This window comes from Spermophilus citellus, assembly GCF_964194105.1.
Source record: "Spermophilus citellus genome assembly, chromosome: 18".
In the NCBI taxonomy this organism is placed as follows: domain Eukaryota; kingdom Metazoa; phylum Chordata; class Mammalia; order Rodentia; family Sciuridae; genus Spermophilus; species Spermophilus citellus.
In genome coordinates, this window is record NC_138200.1 from 10153584 (window position 1) to 10176313 (window position 22730).

At 43.5% G+C, this 22730-nt stretch overlaps 1 protein-coding gene and 1 pseudogene across 2 annotated transcripts; one reads left to right on the forward strand and one right to left on the reverse strand.

The window, feature by feature from the left end:
• Nucleotides 1-3115: 3115 nt before the first annotated feature.
• On the reverse strand, nucleotides 3116-14680 carry LOC308637378 (large ribosomal subunit protein uL6-like; annotated as a pseudogene). The gene is made up of 3 exons: nucleotides 14426-14680; nucleotides 9780-9853; nucleotides 3116-3368 (listed from the first exon to the last, which is right to left on the reverse strand). The product of its transcript is annotated as a large ribosomal subunit protein uL6-like (transcript).
• Nucleotides 14681-20662: 5982 nt separating this feature from the next.
• LOC308638336 (nanos homolog 2-like) lies at nucleotides 20663-21055 on the forward strand (the record flags this gene model as incomplete). The annotated part of the gene is made up of 1 exon (XM_081275679.1): nucleotides 20663-21055. The coding sequence occupies one exon, from the start codon at nucleotides 20663-20665 to the stop codon at nucleotides 21053-21055; it is 393 nt and encodes a 130-aa protein (XP_081131805.1).
• Between the last annotated feature and the right edge of the window lie 1675 nt (nucleotides 21056-22730).

The window sequence follows — 22730 nt, forward strand, 5'->3', positions numbered from 1 at the left end:
CAAATTGTTTAGAGCCTTGCTAAGTTGCTGAGTCTGGACTTGAACTTGCAATTCAGCCTGCCTCAAAATCTGCCTCAGCCTCTCAAGTCATTAGGATTACAGGTGCACACCACCATGCCAGGTTGAATAAAGCCTTTCCTTCCCCACAACACTCATCTCTCAGACATTGGTCTTTCTAAAGAATGAGCCTCCCAACCTGGAATCTTCATTCCCCTTCCTTGAATGCAGCATAATTAATTTTGTAGGTCAGAAGCACAGCTCAGGAGGCTGAGGCAAGAGGACCACAAGTTCAAGTCCAGACTGGACAACTTAGTGAGATCCTTTCTTGAAGGATATGGGAAAAAAAAACCCAGGGAGAAAGGGAGAACAATGGGTCCCAGGGAGAGAAGGAAAATAATGGGCTCTGGACTTTCACCATTTCCCAGCAACAACTGGCTCTGAAGCTCCTGACTTCCTGTTCTCCACCTGTCTCCCTGATGCCCGACCAACAGCCTCTGCCTTGACTAAGTGTCTGTGATTAAGGCTGAGTACACATTCTGCCATGATGATTAAGTCTCACTTAATTCTACAGAAATCAGATGTCTACTGTAACCAGGTGTCATTTCCTCCTGAAAATGTGCCCCTCCGATGGTTAATAAAGCATTGCTGGTCTGTTGAGGTCTGTCTCCATTTATTTTGCTTTTGCTTTCATTTCTCAAGATATAATAATAATAATAAAAAGGGCTGAGGGTGTGACTCAGTGGCTAAGCACCCCTGAGTTCAATCCCTAGTACCAAAAGGAAGAGTCGGAGATGGAGAAGGAAAGGGCAAAGGTGAAGAAGAAGCAGAGGCTTCTCTCTCTCTCTCTCTCTCTCTCTCTCTCTCTCTCTCTCTCTCTCCCCCTCCCATCCCCACCCCCACCCCATCTCTCTCTTTAATAGAGAGAAAAAAATACAATTAAAAACTTGGATGAACCTCAAATGTCAGGAAAGGCACATGAAAACAATTCTTAAAATCAAACAGAAGTGGACAAAATAAAATAAAATGTGACAAATCATTGGAAATGTTCAAGTAGCACTTTGGGGTCAAGGTCAGGAGCTGCGACTGGGATGTCCTGAGAGGTGGCTGTGTGGACCCAAGTACAGAAACAACCTCCCAAGCCCCCTAGCGTGGCTGATCTGGTGGCTCAGCCTGCGGTGCTGCACAGCCAGGCTGCCCTGGCTCATGTGAACCGTCTTGTGTTTGGAACCAACACTGAGGCAGGCCTAGGGGGAGGGGGCTGCTCTCTGTGGGGCCTGAGAACCCAGGACCCAGAACAGAGCTGCCAGAAGGCCAGCAGCCCAGGAATGAAGGACTTCAGTCACTCACCAGCAAGAGGGCGGGGCTTTGCCCACTGCCCCAGCTGCACTCCTAGGTGGGCTCTAGAGAGAGCCGACCCCTGACTTCTGCCCACCAGGTGTGCAGGGGTGGCCTGGCCCAACACTCCCTTGCTCTGTAGCCCCCTGGGAGAGTGAGCTTCAGCGGCTGTTCTCAGACCCTGGTGACTCGACATGGACCCCAACCATCAGGACACCTTCCACTGACACCCAAGTGAAATACTTGACATAGAAATGGCTTAATGTACAGTGGTAATCAGCAAAAACTTGAAATGTTAGGGGTGGGGTGTGTTTCATCAGAAAATGCTGACTAGCAGGCCTGAGGGCCTGGCTTCCACCCCTAGCACCAAAAAAAAAAAAAAAAGTAAAATAAAGGGAGGGTGAGTAAGAAAAACAGGGAGGGAGGGAGGAAGGAAGGAAGAAAAGAAAGAAAAAACTTGAAATGCAAGTTTCAAATATTTCCTATCATTTCACAATTTCAGATTGGGAGCTGGAAAGTAACTGAATATGAAGGACTTGTCCATGTGCAGTGGGGGTGGGGGCAGAGGGAGGGGTAAATACTATTCTTTCTTATATGGATAGATACAGGCATGTTCTTTTTAAAATATTATTTAAAATATCTTTATTTTATTCATTTTTTTATATGTGGTACTGAGAATCAAACCCAGTGCCTCACACACGTGAGGCAAGTGCTAACACTGAGCCACAAACCAGGCCCTAGGCATGTTCTTTAAATAAACTTAACTTGAATTTTTAAACAGGGTATAGTAGAAACTGACATAAGAGCTTCCAAACTTCCAAATTTGGAGAAACAAAGATTAAAAGAGCAAGCTAGATCATTTCAGCAAAAATAGGTACACAAGGTAGGCACAGGTGTTTGTGCCTGTAATCCCAGCAACTCAGGAGGCTGAGGTAGGAGGACCACAAGTTCAATGCCAGCCTCAGAAACATAAAGTCCTGAAGAGTTCCCCATATCCTCACTCTGCTTCTTCTAATTTTTTAAAATATTTTTAGTTGTAGATGGACACAATACCTTTGTTTTATTTCTTGCTCAGGAGAGACCCAGTGCCTCACACATGCTAGGAAAGCACTCCACCACTGATCTACAACCCCAGCCCATGCTTCTTCTAATTTTACCATGTCATCTAACCATGCCATGTTTATCAAAACTCTAAAATTAACATCTGAAACTAAACTACAAAGTTTATTCAGAACTTTACCAGTTTTCCCAATAATTTCCTTCTTCTATTGAATCCAGGATGCATATTTAATTTAGTTTTCATCTCTCCTTTACCTCCTCCAACTTGTAACAATTTCTTGATCTTTCCTTGCTTTTCATGACTTGGCACTTTTTTTGTGGGGGGGGGGGGTGTGCTGGGGTTTGGACTCAGGGGCACCCAACCACTGAACAATACCCCTAGTCTTATTTTGTATTTTATCTAGAAACAGGGTCTCACTGAGTTGCTTAGTGCATTTCCATTGCTGAGGCTGGCTTTAAACTAGCGATCCTCCACTCTCAGCCTCCCCAGCCACTGGGATTACAGGCATAGCCCAGGGAGCCTGGTGAGCTTTACATTTTTGCAGAGTACACTGTTACAGAATGTTTTTTCCTGTTCTGTTCCATCGAAAGGACACTAAACTTTATTCAACCTGTTGGAAAGGATTAAGAATAAGCCAAAGTCAATAGAGATTTTTATTGATCACTGAAATATCCACTTGACTCCAGGACTGTGTTTCTATGGCTGAATGACACTTAGATCTTAGTCATTGGCCTGTTGAACTGTTCCTTTTTCAGAAACATAAACACCATCCAAAATTTTTCTGATATCCTTGCTTTTCACTGTTGTGGCTTGCTGAATTAAAGCCACTGAATTTGAAACAAGTTCAATATCACTTTCTTCAAGGATTAATTCATCTTTCTGAGCTTAAGACACTGAACAAGCAACACCTGTCCTCATCCAAACTATGCAGATGTATTTGTCACCCAAGAAATTTCAGATTTCGGAGGAAGTCCTGTTTCTGGCTGCTCTGTGACACGAAACCAAGAAAGAAGATAGGCAGCTTCTCCACAGGGTCCTGTCTACACAGAATAGAATATCTCAGAGAGTGTGAGAAGACCCCATACAGTGGATTTTCACAGAAGTCAACTGCAACCACCTGTGCAGATTTCAGAGCCTCTGGGCTCGAGTAAGTCTCCAGACTCTGGACCCAAAGCCCACAGTTCTAGCTCAAAGTGGCTCACAAGCAGCTTAGCAGAACCACCTATCAGCACCTCTGCACAACTCCAGACTACACTACGCTCCCATGCAGGTCACACGGCTGTTATCTATACATAGAACAAGGCCATCGCTCAGCTCCCCCGACATCACCAGACACCCCAGCACTGGAAGCAGACTGACTTCATCTTGGAAAACCTTCCTCAACATTTTGTGGTGGGCCTGGCTATCAGAATGGATCTCCATTTGGGCAAGTACCTGATTTCTAATCCCACACACCCCCCCCCCCAGAGAAGAACGTGGCACAGTGGCCACCCAACACAAGAACAGCTCTCAGTTGGACAGAAGTGCAGTGCGCACATGGCGCCGTCCACCTGGTGTGAGCCTGGGGGTGAGAGGTCCCGCAGTTGGGACCTGATAAGTAAGAGAGGGGAGGGGACTAAAGTCTGGAGCATAACAGAGAGACCAGGATCTGGGAAATCTCCAGGCAAGAGAGGGAGACAATACTGGGGGCTCAAGTCAGAGGAGTGGTCACAAAAAAAAAGACCCGTGAAATGCAATTTCCCTTCTGGGACTGGTGGGCAGCACTCCCCGATTCCAGATGCTCCACACCAGGCCCAGTCTTCTCACCTGGTTACCTACACTGTTCTGAGGGCAGAGACACCAGCTTAAAACAGACAACTCCACCTACTGGATGAGAAGCAGGAAAAGAGAGATCTTGGAACCCTACAAGAGCACTACAAATCTATAGGGTAAAAACAATAATACACCAGATCCATAGAGCTGGAAAGGAAGACACATGAGCAACATGAAAAGACAAAGGAAGAAAATACCACAAACAAATCAAGACAACACATCATTAGAAGCATTGGCAAATACAGCAGAAAAAAATGACAGAAATATTTCAGGATATACATGGTTAAAATGTTTTGGGATCTCAAAGAATACATAAGAGAATAAATACAGGCAGTGAAAGATCACTTCAACAATGAGCTAAATAAACAAATCCAAGAGGCAAAAGATCACCTCAACAGGGAGATAGAGGTTCTACAAAAAAAAAAAAAAAAGAAATCCTTGAAATGAAAGAAATAATAAACCAAATTAAAAACTCAAATGAAAGCATCACAAACAGAGTAGACCACTTAGAAGGTAGGACATCAGACAATGAAGATCAAATAAATCATCTTGAAAAGCACATAGACCACACAGTGAAAATGATAAGAAACCACAAGCAGAACATTCAAGAAATATGGGATAACATAAAAAGACCAAATTTAAGAGTTATTGAGATAGAGGAAGGCATAGAAGTCCAAACCAAAGGAATGAAAAATCTATTCAATGAAATAATATCAGAAAACTTTCCAAACATGAAGAATGAATTGGAAATCCAAATTCAAGAAGCCTACAGGACACTGAGCATACAAAATCACAACAGATCCACACCAAGGCACGTTATAATAAAAATGCCCAACTCAGAGAATAAGGAGAGAATTTTAAAAGCCACAAGAGAAAGGAATCAGATTATATATAAGGGAAAACCAATTAGGATAATGGCAGATTTTTCAACATAGACCCTGAAAGCTAGAAGATCCTGGAACAACATATCAAGCTCTGAAAGATAATGGATGCCAACCAAGAATCTTTTATCCAGCAAAATTAAGCTTTATATTTGAAGATGAAATAAAAACCTTCCATGATAAACAAAAGTTAAAAGAATTTATAGCTAGAAAACTAGCACTACAAAATATCCTTGGCAAAATATTTCATGAAGAGGAAATGGAAAAACAGCAATGAAAATCAGCAGAGAGAGGTAGTACACTAAAGAAAAGAAACTAATCAAAGAGGAAAACCAACTCAAGTAAAATAACAAAAATAAACAAATATGGCTGGAAATACAAACCACGTCTCAATAGTAACCCTGAATGTTAATGGCTTAAACTCACCAATCAAAAGACATAGGCTAGTAGATTGGATTTCTTTAAAAAGACACAACAATATGTTGCCTCCAGGAGAACTCATCTGATAGGAAAAGACATACACAGACTGGAGGTGAAAGGTTGGGAAAAATCATACCACTCACATGGACCTCGGAAGCAAGCAGGGGTCTCCATACTCATATCAAATGAGTATGGAAACCACCTATCAGCACCTCCTGAGGTAGACTTCAAGCAAAGTTAATCAAAAGGGATAAAGATGGACATTACATATTGCTCAAGGGAACCATACACCAACAAGACATAAAATCATAAATATATATGCCCCAAACAATGGTGCAGCCATGTTCATCAAAGAAACTCTTCTCAAGTTCAAGAGTCAAATAGACCACAACACAATAATCTTGGGTGACTTTAACAAACCTCTCTCACCACTGGATAGATCTTCCAAACAAAAGTTGAATAAAGAAACTATAGAACTCAATAACACAATCAATTACTTAGACTTAACTGACATCTTTAGAATATTTCAACCTGCATCAAATGGATACACTTTATTCTCAGCAGCACATGGATCCTTCTCTAAAATAGACCATATACTATGCCACAAAGCAAATCTTAACAAATACAAAAAAGTAGAGATATTACTATGCATTTTATCAGGTCATAAAGGAATGAAATTGGAAATCAACAACAAAATAAAAAATAAAAATTTCTCCATCATCTGGAGACTAAGCAGTATGCTACTGAATGAACAATAGGTCACAGAAGAGTTATTGGAATAGAATATCAAGGAGGATATTAAAAATTCCTAGAGATAAATAAGAATATAGACACAACATATTGAAATCTCTGGGACACTATGAAAGCAGTACTAAGAGGAAAATTCATTACATGGAGTTCATTCCTTAAATGAAGAAAAAGTCAACAAATTTTTGACCTCACAGTACATCTCAAAGCCCTAGAAAAAGAACAAAACAACAGCAAAAGCATTAGAAGCAAAAAATAATTATAATTAGAGCTGAAATCAATTAAATCAAAACAAAAGAAACAATTGAAAAATTGACAAAACAAAAAGTTGGCTCTTTGAAAAAATAAATAAAATTGACAGACCCTTAGCCACGCTAACGAAGAGAAGGAGAGAGAGAGAGAGAACTCAAATTACCAGCATACAAGATGAAAAAGGTAATATCATAACAAACACTACAGAAATACAGAGGATAATTAGAAATTATTTTGAAATCTTATACTCAAATAAAATAGAAGATATTGAAGGCATCAACAAATTTCTTAAGTCATATGATTTGCCCAGATTGAGTCAGGAAGATACCACAATTTAAACAGACCAATATTAAGTAAGGAAATAGAAGAAGCCATCAAAAGCTTACCAACCAAGAAAAGCACAGGACTGGATGGATATACAGCCAAGTTCTACAAGACTTTTAAAGAAGAACTAATACCAATACTCTTCAATTTATTTTAGGAAATAAAAAAGAGAGAGTAATTCCAACTCATTCTATGAGCCCGATATCACCCTGATCCCAAAACCAGGCAAAGATACATCAAAGAAAGAAAACTTCAGACCAATATCTCTAATGAACATAGATACAAACATTCTCAATAAAATTCTGGCAAATCGAACATAAAAATATATTTAAAAGATAGTGCACCATGATCAAATGGGGTTCATCCCAGGGATGCAAGGTTGGTTCAACATATGGAAATCAATAAATGTAACTCATCACATCAGTATACTTAAAGATAAGAATCATATGATCATCTCAATAGATGCAGAAAAAGCATTTGACAAATACCCCTTTATGTTAAAAACATTAGAAAAACTAGGGATAACAGGAACATATCTCAACATTGTCAAGGCTACCTATGCAAAGCCTCAGATCAACATCATTCCAAATGGAGAAAAATTGAAGGCATTCCCTCTAAAAAATGGGAAAAGATAGGGATGCCTTCTTTCACTACTTCTATTCAACATAGTTCTTGAAACACTGGCCAGAGCAATTAGGCAGATGAAAGAAATCAAAGGGATATGTATAGGAAAAGAAGAACTTAAATTAGCACTATTTGCTGATAATATGATTCTATACCTAGCAGACCCAAAAAGCTCCACCAGAAAACTTCTAGAACTAGTAAATGAATTCAGCAAAGTAGCAGGATATAAAATCAACACCCATAAATAAAGGCATTTCTGTATATCAGTGACAAATCCTCTGAGAAAGAAATGAGGAAAACTACCCCCATTTATAATAACTTTAAAAAATACGATACTTGGGAATCAACTTAATGAAAGAGTAAAAGATCTATACAATGAAAACTACAGAACTCTAAAGAAAGAAAACAAAGAAGACCCTAGAAAATGGAAAGATCTACCTTGCTCTTGGATAGGCAGAATTAATACTATCAAAATGACCATACTACCAAAAGCACTATACATATTTCATGCAATTCCGAACAAAATCCCAATGGGATTCCTCATAGAAATAGAAAAAGCAATCATGAAATTCATCTGAAAAAAATAAAAGACCCAGAATAGCTAAAGCAAACCTTAGCAGGAAGAGCAAAGCAGGTGGTGTTGCTATACCAGACCTTAAATTATACTACAGAGCAGTAGTAACAAAAACAGCATGGTATTGGCACCAAAACAGACTGGTAGACCAATGGTACCGAATAGAGGACACAGAGACTAACCCACAAAATTACAATTATCTTATATTGACAAAGATGCCAAAAATATGCACTGAGAAAGGATAGCATCCTCAACAAATGGTGCTGGGAAAACTAGAAATTCATATGCAACAAAATGAAATTAAATCCATATCTCTCACCATGCACAAAACTTAACTCAAAATGGATCAAGGATCTAGGAATTAAACCAGAGACTCTGCGACTAATAGAAGAAAAATGTAGGCCCTAATCTCCATTATGTAGGATTAGGCCTCAACTTCCTTAATAAGACTCCTATAGCACAAGAATTAAAACCAAGAATCAATAAATGGGATGGAATCAAACTAAAAATTTTCTTCTCAGCAAAAGAAACAATCTGTGAGGTGAACAGCAAGCCTACATTCTGGGAGCAAATTTTTACCCCTCACACATCAGATAGAGCACTAATCTCTAGGATATATAAAGAACTCAAAAAGCTAAACACCAAAAAAACCAAATAACCCAATCAACAAATGAACCAAGCATCTGAATAGACACTTCTCAGAAGAGGATATACAATCAGTCAACAAACATATGAAAAAATGCTCATAATCTCTAGCAATCAGAGTATACTTCTACTCTAAGATATCATCTCACTCCAGTCAGAATGGCAGCTATTATGAAAACAAACAACAATAAGTGTTGGAGAGGATTAGGGAAAAGGCACACTCTTACATTGCTGGTGGGACTGCAAATTGGTGCAGCCAATATGGGAAGCAGTATGGAGATTCCTTAGAAATCTGGGAATGGAACCATTATTTGACCCAGCTATCTTTCTCCTCAGTCTATACCCAAAGGACTTAAAAACAGCATACTACAGGGACACAGCCACATCAATATTTATAGCAGCACAATTTACAATAGCTAAACTGTGGAAGCAACCTAGATGCCCTTCAGTAGATGAATAGATAAAGAAGCTGTGGCACTTTTACACAATGGAATATTACTCAACATTAAAAGAGAATAAAATCATGGCATTTGCAGGTAAATGGATAGTGTTGGAGAAGATAATGCTAAGTGAAGTTAGCCGATCCCCCAAAAAAAAAACAAATGCCAAATGTTTTCTCTGATATAAGGTGGCTGACTCATAGTGGGGTAGGGAGGGGGGACATGGGAGGAATAGATGAATTCTAGTTAGGGAAGAGGGGTGGGAGGGAAAGGGAAGAGGCAGGGGAGTGGCAAGGATGGTGGAATCTGATGGACATCATTATCCAAAGTTCATGTATGAAGACACGAATTGGGTTTCAACCTACTTTATATACAAACAGAGATATGAAAAATTGTGGTATATATGTGTAATAAGAATTGTAATGCAAAAAAAAAGTACATGTATGAAGACATGAATTGGCATAAACATACTTTATATACAAAGATATGAAAAATTATGTTCTATATGTGTAATAAGAATTGTAATGCATTCCTCTGTCATGTACTTAAAAAATAAAAGCAATTTTAAAAAGCAGCAAGTAATACTAAAAATAATAATAATAAAATAAAACAAAACGTGATAACACACACCAAAAAAAAGGAAAAAAGAAATTTCAGATTTCAACAAAAGACCCATTCTCCCTGATAACAACGTTGATGGGGAAGTAAGCATACACAGACCTCATCTTGTAACGGACACCTGCTGAGAACCATAGCCAAGTAGGAATGACGCATGGCATTTTTGGTTGAAAGGTGACCCTGCTCAGGGATTAGGGTGGCTCCAGGTTTAGGGTGGATCCTGCTGGATTAGGGTGGCTCTGGGTTTAGGGTGGATCTTGCTGGGAATAGGGCGGCTCCAGATTTAGGGTGGATCCTGCTGGGAATAGGGTGTATCCTGCTGCCTCAGGCGCCCGCTCCTTGAGTTCCCGTTGAGTTCTCCAGGGGTTCTGAGAGAATTGGTAGCAGAGCCCGGTGGAGGGAGTGTATTTTCCCAGAACGTGCGTGTAGAGTGCCGGTGAGAGTTTGGGAATAAAGAGTTGCTGTTTGAATCTACAAGGCTGTGTGGTGGCTCGGTGATTTTGTGCCCAGACAGACTGCGGCATTTGGTGGCCAGTGTGGGGAACGTCTGAAGCTTGGACGTAAGTGAAATTGCTCGTCCCTGAGGGAAGGCGAGAGAATGGGTGACCATTTTAAAAAACAATGTGTTCTTGTTTTGTTTTTTTTAAGAGAGTGAGAGAGGAGGGAGAGGGAGAGGGAGAGGGAGAGGGAGAGGGAGAGGGAGAGGGAGAGAGAGAGAGAGAGAGAGAGAGAGAGAGAGAGAATTTTTAATATTTATTTATTTATTTATTTATTTTAGTTCTCGGCGGACACAACATCTTTGTTGGTATGTGGTGCTGAGGATCGAACCCGGGCCGCACGCACGCTAGGCGAGCGCGCTACCGCTTGAGCCACATCCCCAGCCCCATGTGTTCTTGTTTTGATTTATTTTGTTTTTATTTCAAGTTGCCTGTCCCTAGAACTTTCTCAGGCAAACTGGGGAAAATGGTTGACTCAAGGTTTGAAGTTGTTCGCCTCTGAGGAAGAGAAATTGTTAGAGGAAGGAGGCACCCCAGTAAGACCAAGAACAATTAGGACATATGTTGATACAATACAAAAATGTAGCCCATGGCTTTTTAAAGACGAGTTATGAAGTATATCAATGGGACCATCATGGTATCCTGTAGAAGGATTTTTCTTCAACAAGAAAGAGATCGCTAGTTCTGTTTACTACATTTGTCTAAGATCTTGGTTTTTACAGACATCTGATTAATTTACAAAGCTAAAGTGTTGAAATATCAACCACTAAATATAAAATCAAGTACTCTTACTTATTAAGTTACATAAGGTCATATATTTAAACATTATGTGTGTTTTCATAAATGGTAAATGAAAAAAAAAACAAAAGTTTAATATTGCTTTGTGTCTGTGTCTTAGCTGAAACAAGGTTTCTAAGAGTTAAGATCTATCATGTGTAATTTATATACAAAGAGTATAAGAAGTTTCAGTTGAGTTTCAATTACAGTATTATAGTACCATAAAAAACATGAAAGTATTTCATCTTATTAAAGTGGAGTAATTTGTCTAAATTCAGAAATTTTATAAGGGTTGTTTCAGAATGTGAATTTATAAAAAGGGTTAGCAGCTAAAAAAGAGATAAAAAGATTCAAGATGTGGAAATATGTTTTAATATGAAAGCTGAAGAAAAAAGAAATGTTTCTAGATGAGATAATCTGTGTGGTAAAGTAAAAAGTTGTAAAATGTCTAAGTTACAAAAGGCTTTAAAAGGTTAAATTAAAGGTGGTTAAGATGCCTTCATGGTGGAGGAAAGAGTGCATCATTCGAAGCCTAGTTAATCTTAAAATCATTACTTTAAAAAAAAACATGAAAATGGGAAGATAATAGGATAAAAGATATTTAGATAAAGAAGATTAAAAATTTGAAGTTAAAAACTTTAAAGACAGAAGTATAGAAAGTTAAAAAGATAAAGAAGATGTAGAAAGATAGAAAAGATGTAGGAAGACAAGAATTTTAAACTCACAAAATAGGAAACAAAAGAAAACTAGGAGGAAAAAAAGCAATAAGGGTGAATGTACAAACCTTAGGGGGAAAAAAAACTAGAAGATAGAAATAAGATAGAAAATGGTTGAAAATGTCAAGTAAAGGTATTCAGATAGAAAATGCAAAAAGCTAAGATAACTATTAGATGCAGACATTCAAGATAGAAAAAGGTAAAAGAGAGAAGTTTAAAGTCAAATATTAGATAAAATAGAAGAACAAGGAGATTATTAGTAATTTTTTTTTCAAAAAGCCCATCAACTTTAATTTCTGGTGGTGCAGAAATTAGAAGTCTCAGATGAGGGTGTTAAAATTTATAGACAAGAGCCAATTTAGAAAACATTAAACTAGAAGTAAATTGGTTTAAAACCACATCAAAAAATTAAAAAGACTAAAGTAATTCTAAAAACTAAGGCAAAATGCTTTTGGAAGACTTGAAAGGATATTTAAAATTTCCAAAGGATGCATATAGGATATTTTGGAACATCATCCCTGAAGAAAAATCAGTTAATATTTTACTTAACAGGAATCCCATACAATCCACAGGGACTAGGCATAGTTGAAAGAGCTCATCAAACTATTAAAATGTATTTATTAAAGCAAAAAGAGGGAATTGGGAAGGGGTATATATATCCCCCAAAGATAAACTTAAAATAACCCTTTTTACTCTAAACTTTTTAAATTTGGATTCATCAGGACTTAGTGCTGCGGAAAGGCATATGTGTCCAAAAATTGTACATAAGCCCAAGGTACTTTGGAAAGATATTCTAACAGGACAATGGAAAGGTCCTGACCCAGTGATTGTCTGGAGTTGGGGTTCTGTTTGTGTTTTTCCACAGGGAGAACAGCAGCCAATTTGGATTCCAGAGAGATTAACTAAGGTCCTGACCCAGTGATTGTCTGGAGTTGGGGTTCTGTTTTTGTGTTTCCACAGGGAGAATAGCAGCTGATTTGGATTCCAGAGAGACTAACCAAAGCGATTTCTACAGACCAAAAAGAAGATGATTTGACTCAAATCCATAACAGCTGATATCCAGAGCTCCAGCTTGGCTATTCTTACATCTGCGACAGTGATTAACCAGGATGCTTTTTTCAATATCTATTTTATTATTGCCTTTTCCCACATCAAAAAGTTCTATTTTATTTTTTGAGCTCATACAGACCTAGGTTAATGTTTTTCTGATCAGTTTTATTTTTTGACTGTGGAGTTTTTAAACATTGCAATGGAGATTTCACCTGTGTAAAGCTACAAGGCCTTTATATTGTCTAATGTGTTGTATGTTATGTGTGCACACTTCTATTTTGTGTTGTATGTCTGTATGTGCGTATGTCCATATATATGAGGAGCGCTCACGAAAAAAATGGATCCAAATTTTTTTTATTCACGTGATTTTAATGGTTTAATTTAAATTGGGTAAACAGCTGTTGAGGATTGTTTTAATATGTGTACAAATAAGGAGGTTAACAGATCTGTTTGTTTACTTTCACCTTTCCTTTTCATTATATTTAATAATTATGTTCAGGATAATGTAAATTGTTCAGAAAATTGTTTTCTTAGTACCTGTTGGAATGTTACATAATTTCTTTTTAGCATCATTGCCAGAATTCCTGTCTCCATCCCAGTGCCGGTGAAGACAAAGATAAAACCAAACTACAGCTTCTATGATAGCTATCATAGTAAACTGTATAAACTGATGCATCAATGAATAATAACTCAACAAGTAATGCTCAATCAAGGAGTCGATTTACTTTGGGAGGAAATGGACATATTGATAGACTCCTCCGCTTTGAACTGCTTGCAAAACTTGCCTGGACTATGTATCACTCGTATGCATTGTGAAGTATCTGTTGGTGCAGCAAATTGTGGTAGTGCTGGCATATCTTTGCTGATGGTGTCACCAGTGATACAATTTTTCCAAAAGAGACATCAATTGGCTTGGTGTCGTGGCATTTCTGTATCCTCCTCCCTTCTGCTAGTGATGGTCTAAAATTTGGGGGCCAACAGAGGTAAGGCAAAGAACCTCACCCCCCCACTGGCACCAAGGCCAAATTTGGGGGCCAACAGAGGTGAGGCAAAGAACCTCACCCCCCCACTGGTGCATAGGCCTATCCACAAGTACGGCTGTATGCTGGACCGGTAGTCAGTGACGGGTATGATCCAATTGCAGTGGTACCAACCTAAGACAGGAGGCTGACACCTAGAGGTCAGCTCATCCAATGACGGGTAAGGACCATATGTTGAATTGGACAACCTAACAGGCATGGTCCCTAAGCCACATTTCTTGTTTAATTAATCAGAAGGGGGGAGATGCTGAGAGCCATAGCCAAGTAGGAATGACACATGGCATTTTTGGTTGAAAGGTGACCCTGCTCAGGGATTAGGGTGGCTCCAGGTTTAGGGTGGATCCTGCTGGATTAGGATGGCTCTGGGTTTAGGGTGGATCCTGCTGGGAATAGGGTGTATCCTACTGCCTCAGGCGCCCGCTACTTGAGTTCCCGTTGAGTTCTCCAGGGGTTCTGAGAGAATTGGTAGCAGAGCCCGGTGGAGGGAGTGTATTTTCCCAGAACTTGAGTGTAGAGTGCTGGTGAGAGTTCGGGAATAAAGAGTTGCTGTTTGAATCTACAAGGCTGTGTGGTGGCTCGGTGATTTTGTGCCCAGACAGACTGCGGCAGACACCCAGTGTAACACCCTTGATCAGGTTCTGTACATGTACTCATCATGCAAACAATGACCAGTCCTTTCTATTTACCCACTATTTGTCAACCCGTAGTCTCTTCTTTTTCTTTCCAAGGAGGCTGACTTCTACATTGATATGATTAAATCACTCCAGAGAGTTCCTCTTCAGCCCTTCACAATAACTGTGTGTCCCTTCAGAGACATGTGGACATTTTCTGGAATGTCAACAGTCTGATTGCTGAAAACGGTCTTCATTTTCACAGTAGATGCAACAAAGAGCCAGAATGGTTTTTGTTGTTGTTGCTGCTGTTTTGGTAGCAGGGATTGAACCCAGGGTCACTTAACCACTGAGCCACATCCCAGCTCTTTTTTGTTTTTTATTTTGAGACAAAGTTGCTTAGAGCCTCACTAAAGTGCTGAGGCTGGCTTTGAACTGGAGATCCTCCTGCCTCAGCGTCCTGAGCAGTTGAGATCACATGCATGCACCACCATGCCCAGCACAGAATGTATTTTGTAGAATAGCCCATAATTTGAGTTTGTCTGAAAATTTCCCAATGAGACTGGAATTGTGCATTGGAGAGAAAACATGAAAAATCTAAAGTGTCATTTTCTTCTGTCCTATCAAGCTACACAGACAGCATCAAAATCAGTAGGCATGTCACCTTGATGGCTTGGTTAATGTGCCAGTTAAGACTACTACTTCTTTTCCCTTTTCATACTCTAATTTTTGAAGTTAGTCCTTGAATAAACAAACAATAGCTCAGCTAGCATTCAGGAGCCTGCATTGGACCTCAGCACCACAAAAGCAAACAGTAAAACTGACAAAAACAGCAGATCTGGGGACTTTAAGAAATAAAGCTAATTCTGGGGTGTAGCTCAGGGGCAGAGGACCATGGGCAAGCCCCCGGCTCAATCCACAGTACCCCCCACCTACTGAAAGGAAAAAACCCATAGATACTCCAAATCACCAGAATCAGGAGAAGCTGAGTTTCAGTCTCCACCAAATACATCTCCTCCTCCCAGTGTCCCCATTACCACCCTCGTCTACATAATTTTGCTGTCTAGGACTCTGGGTGGTTGCAATGAAGCACAAAGTAGCTCAAAATAAGGCTTCCTCAGAGGAAGGAGCTGCCTTGGAAGAAGGTTTCGAGCCTGGGCTGCAGTGTTTAGTCCCCACCCCCACCCTCCCCTCTTCTGCCCCAGTTTTGGTCTCATTCATTTTTCCAAAGAAGGTTTCTCTGAGTGCCCAGCCCTGTGAAGGGCAGTTCTGGGGACACAGCCATGAACAAGGTACTACTGGCTCTGTCCTCAAGGAGCACTTATGGAAGAAGACAAACTGGTCCCCAGACAGTGATAGCCTAGAGTGCTCAGGACTGGGAAGCATGTGGAGGGGGGGTGGGGGCTGACCCAGCCTGAAGACCAGGAGGGCTTCCTCGAGGACAGGAGGGGGCTTCCCAGCTGATGTTTGCAGAACAGCAGGAAGGAGTGGGCAGGAGCATTTCACACAGAAGGAGCACACACTCAAGAACCCAGAGTGGACAGGAAGTGGGGAGTGTCTTCTAAAGCTCAGGTAAGACCATGGTCCCCCACTTGAAAACCTTCTTTGGCTCCCCAGTGGCCTGCTCAGCACATAGTCCAAAGTCTTCAGCTTGACATTCATTCATTTGTTCGTTTGTTCAACATTCACCTCTGTAAGCTGACAGTGGGTGTTACCCAGGCCCTGTGCTGGGGACAAAGCAGTAACTGAGAAATCCCAGCCCAGACCTGGATACATTAGAATTGGGGGTGAGGAGAAGGAATCACAATTACAAGCCCCCAACCCCTGTGGAGGAAGGTGGGCGTGCAGGCAGATGCACGCAGACCAAGATTCTTCACAGGCACCCAGGAGACTTGGACAGACACTGGTTTAAACCCCAGCTGTGATCTTGTATCACTTGAGCCAAGTGACATCAGCTACCAAGCATCAATTTCCTCATCTGGGAAACAGGAATAATTTTCTCCCTCTATAACCTCTCCCCAACTCCCCCACCCTGGCCCCCTTGATGACCCGTGAACACACTAGCCAAGTGCCAACCCCAGGGCCTCTGCAAGGCTCCCATCTCATGGTCTTTAAGATTCTCCTCTGGGGCTGGGGTTATAGCTCAGGGGTTGAGCATTTGCATACCATGTATGAGGCACTTGGTTCAATCTATAGCACCACATATAAATAAATTAAGTAAAAATATTTTTTAAAAATTCTCCTCCAATGTCACCTCCTCCAATAGGCCTCCCCTATCCACCCTATCATCCTATTCCTCTTTATTTTTATTCATTGATTTATTGGGTACTAGAGATTGAATTTAGGGGCACTTGACCACTGAGCCTATTTTATACTTTTTTTAGAGACAGGGTCTCTGAGTTGCTTAGTGACTCACCGTTGCTGAGGCTGACTTTAAACTTACAATCCTCCTATCTCAGCCTCCCAAGCCACTCAGTCAGCCTTCCAAGCTGCCGAGATTGCAGGTAAGTGCCACTGTACCCCACCCCACCCCCTTTATTTTTCCTCCATAGCTCAGCCTATTTTTCTTCATCTGTCTATATTATTTGCTATTTAACTGAACTCTGAGGGGGCAGGGATTTTTGCCCATATTCATGGATGCATCTTCAGTACCTCTAAAAATGCTAGACACACATCAGGTATTCAGTAATTATTTGTTGACCGAGCAAATATTTTCCCACCTCTTGGAGCCCCACAATCTCCATCTCTCCACTTACAGCTCTTCAGTGCACTGTTATGAGAGAATACAATTAAAAATAACAGCCCAGGGGCTGGGGCTCAGTGGCAGAGCACTTGCCTAGCACGTGTGAGGCGCTGGGTTTGATACTCAGCCCACATAAAAATAAATAAATAATATAAAGAGATTGTGTCCATGTACAACTAAAAAAAAAAAAAATAGCAGCCAGCAATCCCAGGGACTCAGGAGGCTGAGGCAGGGGGATGGCAAATTCAAGGCCAGTCTGGGAAATTTTGCGAGACTTTGTAACAAACTTAAAATAATAATAATGACTGGGATGTAGCTTAGCGGGCAGTGCCCTTGGGTTCAACCTCCAGTATTTAACAATAAAATAAGTGAGCGCTCACTGTGTACCTGTTCTAGTGTCTTCACCCGTGTTGGGTGTCATCCTCTGGTGGTCTCCTAACAGGGGATCTACAATAATCTTCCTTTTTGTGAAATGGGGGAAACAGACCACTGGGCTGGCATCACTTGCCCACAGCCACACCGTGGACACGGCAGAGCCAGGAGTGGACCTAGCCCCATGGCTGCAGCGGCCTCGCACGGTCCCCACCCCGTGTAACACCTTACTCTCCTTTTCTCCCTTCTGCAGCCTCAGGTCTCCGGATTCACTGTGTGAAGTGTCCCTCCTCCCTCTACAGCCCTGGGATAAGACGAAAGGGATGAGGTCTGCCAGTGGCACACACCTGTAATCCCTGAGCTCTGCAGGCTCAGAGGAGGGTCACGAATTCAAAGCCAGCCTCAGCAACTGAGCAAGACCCTGTCTCTAAATAAAACAGAAAAAAGACTGGGGATGTGGCTCATGGTTAAGCACCCCTGGGTTCAATCTCCAGTACAAAAAAAAAAAAAAAAAAAAAAAGAAAGAGTGAAGGAAATGGATGACTGCCATCAATGAGAAAGTTCTTTTCTTGGCCTCAGTTTATTCCTCTATACGATGGGACTATTACAACACCACAAGTTTGTCACAATGAGACTGCACAGGCCAGCCACAGGGACAAGGACAATAAGGATCATGATCACCCTTGGGGTCTTCATCTCCCTGTCTGGGTCTCTGCAAGTCTCCCCCTCCTTTTAGGATTTCTAACCTCAGCCCCTCCCACGCCTCTCTGAACCCCTGGGCTATTTTCAGCTGGCATCAGGCCAAGAGCAAACTCAAGTAAACAGACGGCGTGGGCGGCCGGCAGTGGGCGACGTCTGGACGGGGGCGCAGTCAGCAGTAAACACCTGGCTTGAGTTTCTGGCCAGGACCCTCTGGGTTCGCACAGCTGTGGGCCCAGCAGAAAGAGCGCTGAGGAGAGGCTGGTCCAATTAACTCCCCGAGAAAAACATCGGAGAGGGAGGCAGGGCAGAGGAGCCCCAGAACAGAGTCTGGAAGTAAACAATCAGCGGGGGAAAGAAATGGAAGAGAAAGGGGGTGGGGGAGGAAACCCACGGGGAGGGCCCCGGAATCTGGGATTCTCCAGTCTGTGCCCTTGTTCAGGGGAGTCGGGGACCTCAAACCCGCCCCCACCTTCCATCAGTCTTCCCAGCACAGCTGCAGTAATGGTCACTGGGTCACAGGGTCCAGGCCCTAGGCACCAGATAGCTCAACCCTGAGTTGAAGAGATCACTGCTTTGACCTTAAACAAAGTGCTTGGCATGGGGCACCCATGCCTTTCTGGGTCCCCTTCATTCTTCGACACTGCAGACCATGGTCGCTTCCTTCAAGGACATCCATCAGTGACCAACAGCTCTCCTTTCTCTCGGTAAAAGCTGTGTGGCTCAGATACCACCCGCTCCCTGGTGTCCCACCTCAGTCTCTGCCTGTAGGTGGCAGGACCCTCCAAGCTCTGCTGCTGTCCCTTGATGACTTACATTTGGCTCACAGCAGGCACCCAGGGGACAGGAGGATGCCTGGGTTTGGGGACAGATAGCCCTGGCTGCACCCCACCACTTACTGACCATATATGACTTGGGACAAGCTCTCTGTGCAATGGGACTTTTAATAGACCCTCCTTCCCAGGGTCTGGGGAAGGGGGCATGGGACTGGCCCCCAGGAGACCTTCAGCAAGGGAGTCCCTAGGCTTATTGCATTAATTGGTTCTGAGTCACCATCGTTGGATTTCATGAGCACCTGGCCCAGGCCAGGCTCTGTGCTAGGACTTAGTGATCAGCCAGTCCGTGCTCTGGGGCAGGTGCTGACATCATCTTGGAGCAACACAAGAGGAAACTGAGGCTGGTCAGAGTTAAATAACCAGCTGTTCAGAGCTGCAGGGAGTAGCCAGGTTTGAACCTGGGGCTGCTTCCTGAGCACTTATTGATGATGCTCTCTGTCCCCTCTCCAAACTATGGGAAATTTGTGCTCAACTCACGGCCAGGGTCCTCTGCACCTTCTAATATCAATTCCCAGTGTCTCTGGACATAAGACATCTGTGTCAATCCCAGCTCTGCCACTTCCCTGCTGTGTGACCTTAAGTACATTCTTTAACCTTGCAGTCTCTTTTTCTCCTTTATAAAATGTAAATGACCATTGTCACCTCCTTGACCATTCAAAGAGATCATGTGCACTGAGCACTGTAGCATGTGCCCAGTAAATATTCCTTGACTAAGTGTCTCCTTCTGGGTCCGGAGGTGTGGCTCAGTAGTAAAGTGCATGCTTAGTAGCATGGGCAAGGCCCTATGTTTAATCTCCAGCACACACATTCACAAGCACACATGCTCATGCGTGTACACACACACACACACACACACACACACACGAAGTATTTGGAAATGTAACTCAGTGGTCTACTACTTGCCTAGCATGCTCAAGGCCCTGGGTTTCATTCCCAGCATAGCAGGAGAGGAAAAGTGGCTCCTAATTTAGGATTGATAAAAAATGTTTTAAGAGGTTTAAGAAGGACTTGCTTTGGAGTTCCACAGGCCCACTGTCAGTTATGTGCTGTGTGACCATGGGCCAATGAGTTTCCCTTTCAGAGCCTCAGTCAGCATCCATAAAACAAGATCATGACTGTGGCCCTCATGGAGTTATTGTGAGGACTAAGTCAGATCATGCAGGTAACTGTGCCGCCCAGTGTCTGGCTCACAGTAAGGGACAGTTATAAAGAATAGCAATGGCTCTGGAGTATTCAGAGGGAGCACCCTCCAGCCTTGGAGAAAGGAGGATGGCGAGGGCATTTAAAACCATATATCCTAATTGAGCAGAAAGGGAAACTGAGGCCCAGGGAGCGGAAGGGCCTTTACAGAGGACTCACAGCACCTTGGAGGCAGCAGGACCTGGAAAAAACCTCCTTCTGGACCTCCCTGGGAGACCAGAGTCAAATGGGGGTCATAGGCAGGAGTGGGCCCTTTAAATCTAAACTCCACTTTGCTTAGAAGGGGCTCTGGGGAGTATAAAAGGGGGTGCAGCTCCTTTGCTCCACAAAGCACTGCTGCTCCTGCCCACAGGTCCTCAGGCCCAGCCCCCCTCCAGCCGGCCCCTGCCATGGAGCTGCCACCCTTTGACATGTGGAAGGACTACCTCAACCTGAACCAGGTGGTGCTGACTCTGACCCAGAGCAGGAGCCAGAGGCTGGAGGCAGAGGAACTTGAGGAGCAGGGACCTGGCCCCCAGCTGGGGCAGGATCAGGGGCTGGGGACTGCCCTCTGCAACTTCTGCAAGCACAACGGGGAGTCCCGCCACGTCTACTCCTCACACCAGCTGAAGACAGCCGAGGGCGTGGTGCTGTGTCCCATCCTGAGGCACTACGTGTGTCCCCTGTGCGGCGCCACCGGGGGCCAGGCCCACACTCTCAAGTATTGCCCTCTCAATGGCAACCAGCAGTCCCTCTACCGCCGCAGTGGACGCAACTCAGCCGGCCGCAAGGTCAAGCGCTGAGGACCATGAGGTGCCCACCGCCGAACCCCGCACCCCTCCGGGATCAGCCCACCCGCTCCCTCCACCCTCCCTCCCACTCCCACAGCCCTGGGATCCCTGGCCCCCAGCACTCCATCCCTGCTGGATCCCCAAGCAACGGAGGCTGCTGGCAGCCAGGCCGGGCGTCCCAGGGCTTCTGGTGCGCAGGAGCCCTGCGCTGAGCACTCCCGCCCCCCTGGCTGTCTCTGGGCCACAGGTCACAGAACTTCAGTCCTTCTGGGGCCTGCTGGTAGCACTAGCCCTGCTCCTTTGACTTCTCAGCCCCAGGCCTGGGGGAACCCCTGGATCCTTGGCCCCACAAGACCCCGTGTGCTTCTCCAAGCTGGCCTCAGAATTTGGAGTGGGTGACAAGCTGGCCCGATGCTCCCAAGGAGAACTTGAGAATGGGCGCTGGCTGCACACCCACCTTCCCTGGTCCTTCAGCCCCTGCAGACCCACAGAGGCAGCAGGGACCACGCTGTTCATTCCTCCCTGCCTTCAGCGTCCCAGGTCAGGAGCCAAGGCAGGGGACAGGACCACACTGGAGGGACCCTGTGTCTTCCCAGGCTACCTGGAGTGCGGCCTTGCGGTGAGCGACACTCTCCCGGCTCCCTTGTTGTTCTTCGTTCATCAACCCATTTCACTCCGCTGCTGTCCCCAACTCCAGTTCCCCCGTGGGAACTTCCCGGAGTGAGATGCATCTCCCTGCCACCTCCCCCACCCCCAAATCATGAGAGGTGACTTTTTCATCCTCCAACAGTAGTTAAATTTGCGAAGCTCCCACAGGAAAGAGTCTGCGTGCCTGGATGGGAATGGCAACTGCCTAGATTTTGTTTTATTTTAGTAATATTTTTTTAGTTGTAGATGGACACAATACCTTTATTTATTTATTTTTATGTGGTGCTGAGGGTGGAACCCAGGGCCTCCCACATGCCAGGCAAGTGCAAGGGGGAAAAAAAAAAAAAGAGAGCCCTGGTCAGATTTAAAGTTAATTGCTTATTTCTTTAATTATTATTTATTTATTTATTTAACACAAATGCAGCCCAACAAGTTGATTGCTTTTTGGCTCAGAATGGAAGGCCCTGGCATTGAGCTCTGGTGAATAAAGATCGTTTTGACTTGTCCTTGAAGTCCTTGTGCTTCTGCCTTGTCTCCTGGCCCTGTCCTTGGAGATGGGGGAGGGTGCCCAGGAGCTGTATTTGCCCCAAATCCCAGGAAGCAGCAGGTGGGGTGGGAAAGGATGCAGGGCTCTTCTCCAGCCCTGTCCCCATGTGTCTGGGTTCCCAGGTTCCTCCCCAGCCTGCTCCTTGACCCCAGATTCCCTTTCCATGCCCTGTCTGGGGGTTCCCATCCCACCCTGCAAGACTTGACTTTTGGATAGTTCTGAAGAAATATTGAAAAATATGGAGCCTCCCAGGAAACACACACACCAGCACAAAATGCTGCGTGTAGTATCACGGGGTTTTTATTCCATTGTTGCACAATTTTTTATTGAGTATCTCTTAGGTGCCGCTGTTCTGGGTGATGGGGAAACAGTGGGATCAAAATAGACAAGGTCCCTGCCCTCGTGGAGCTGACATTCTAGTGGAGGTGCTAACATAATGTCTTAGAGGGTGAGAAGCCCAGTGAAGGCCAACAAGGTCAGGTAGGAGAGGGA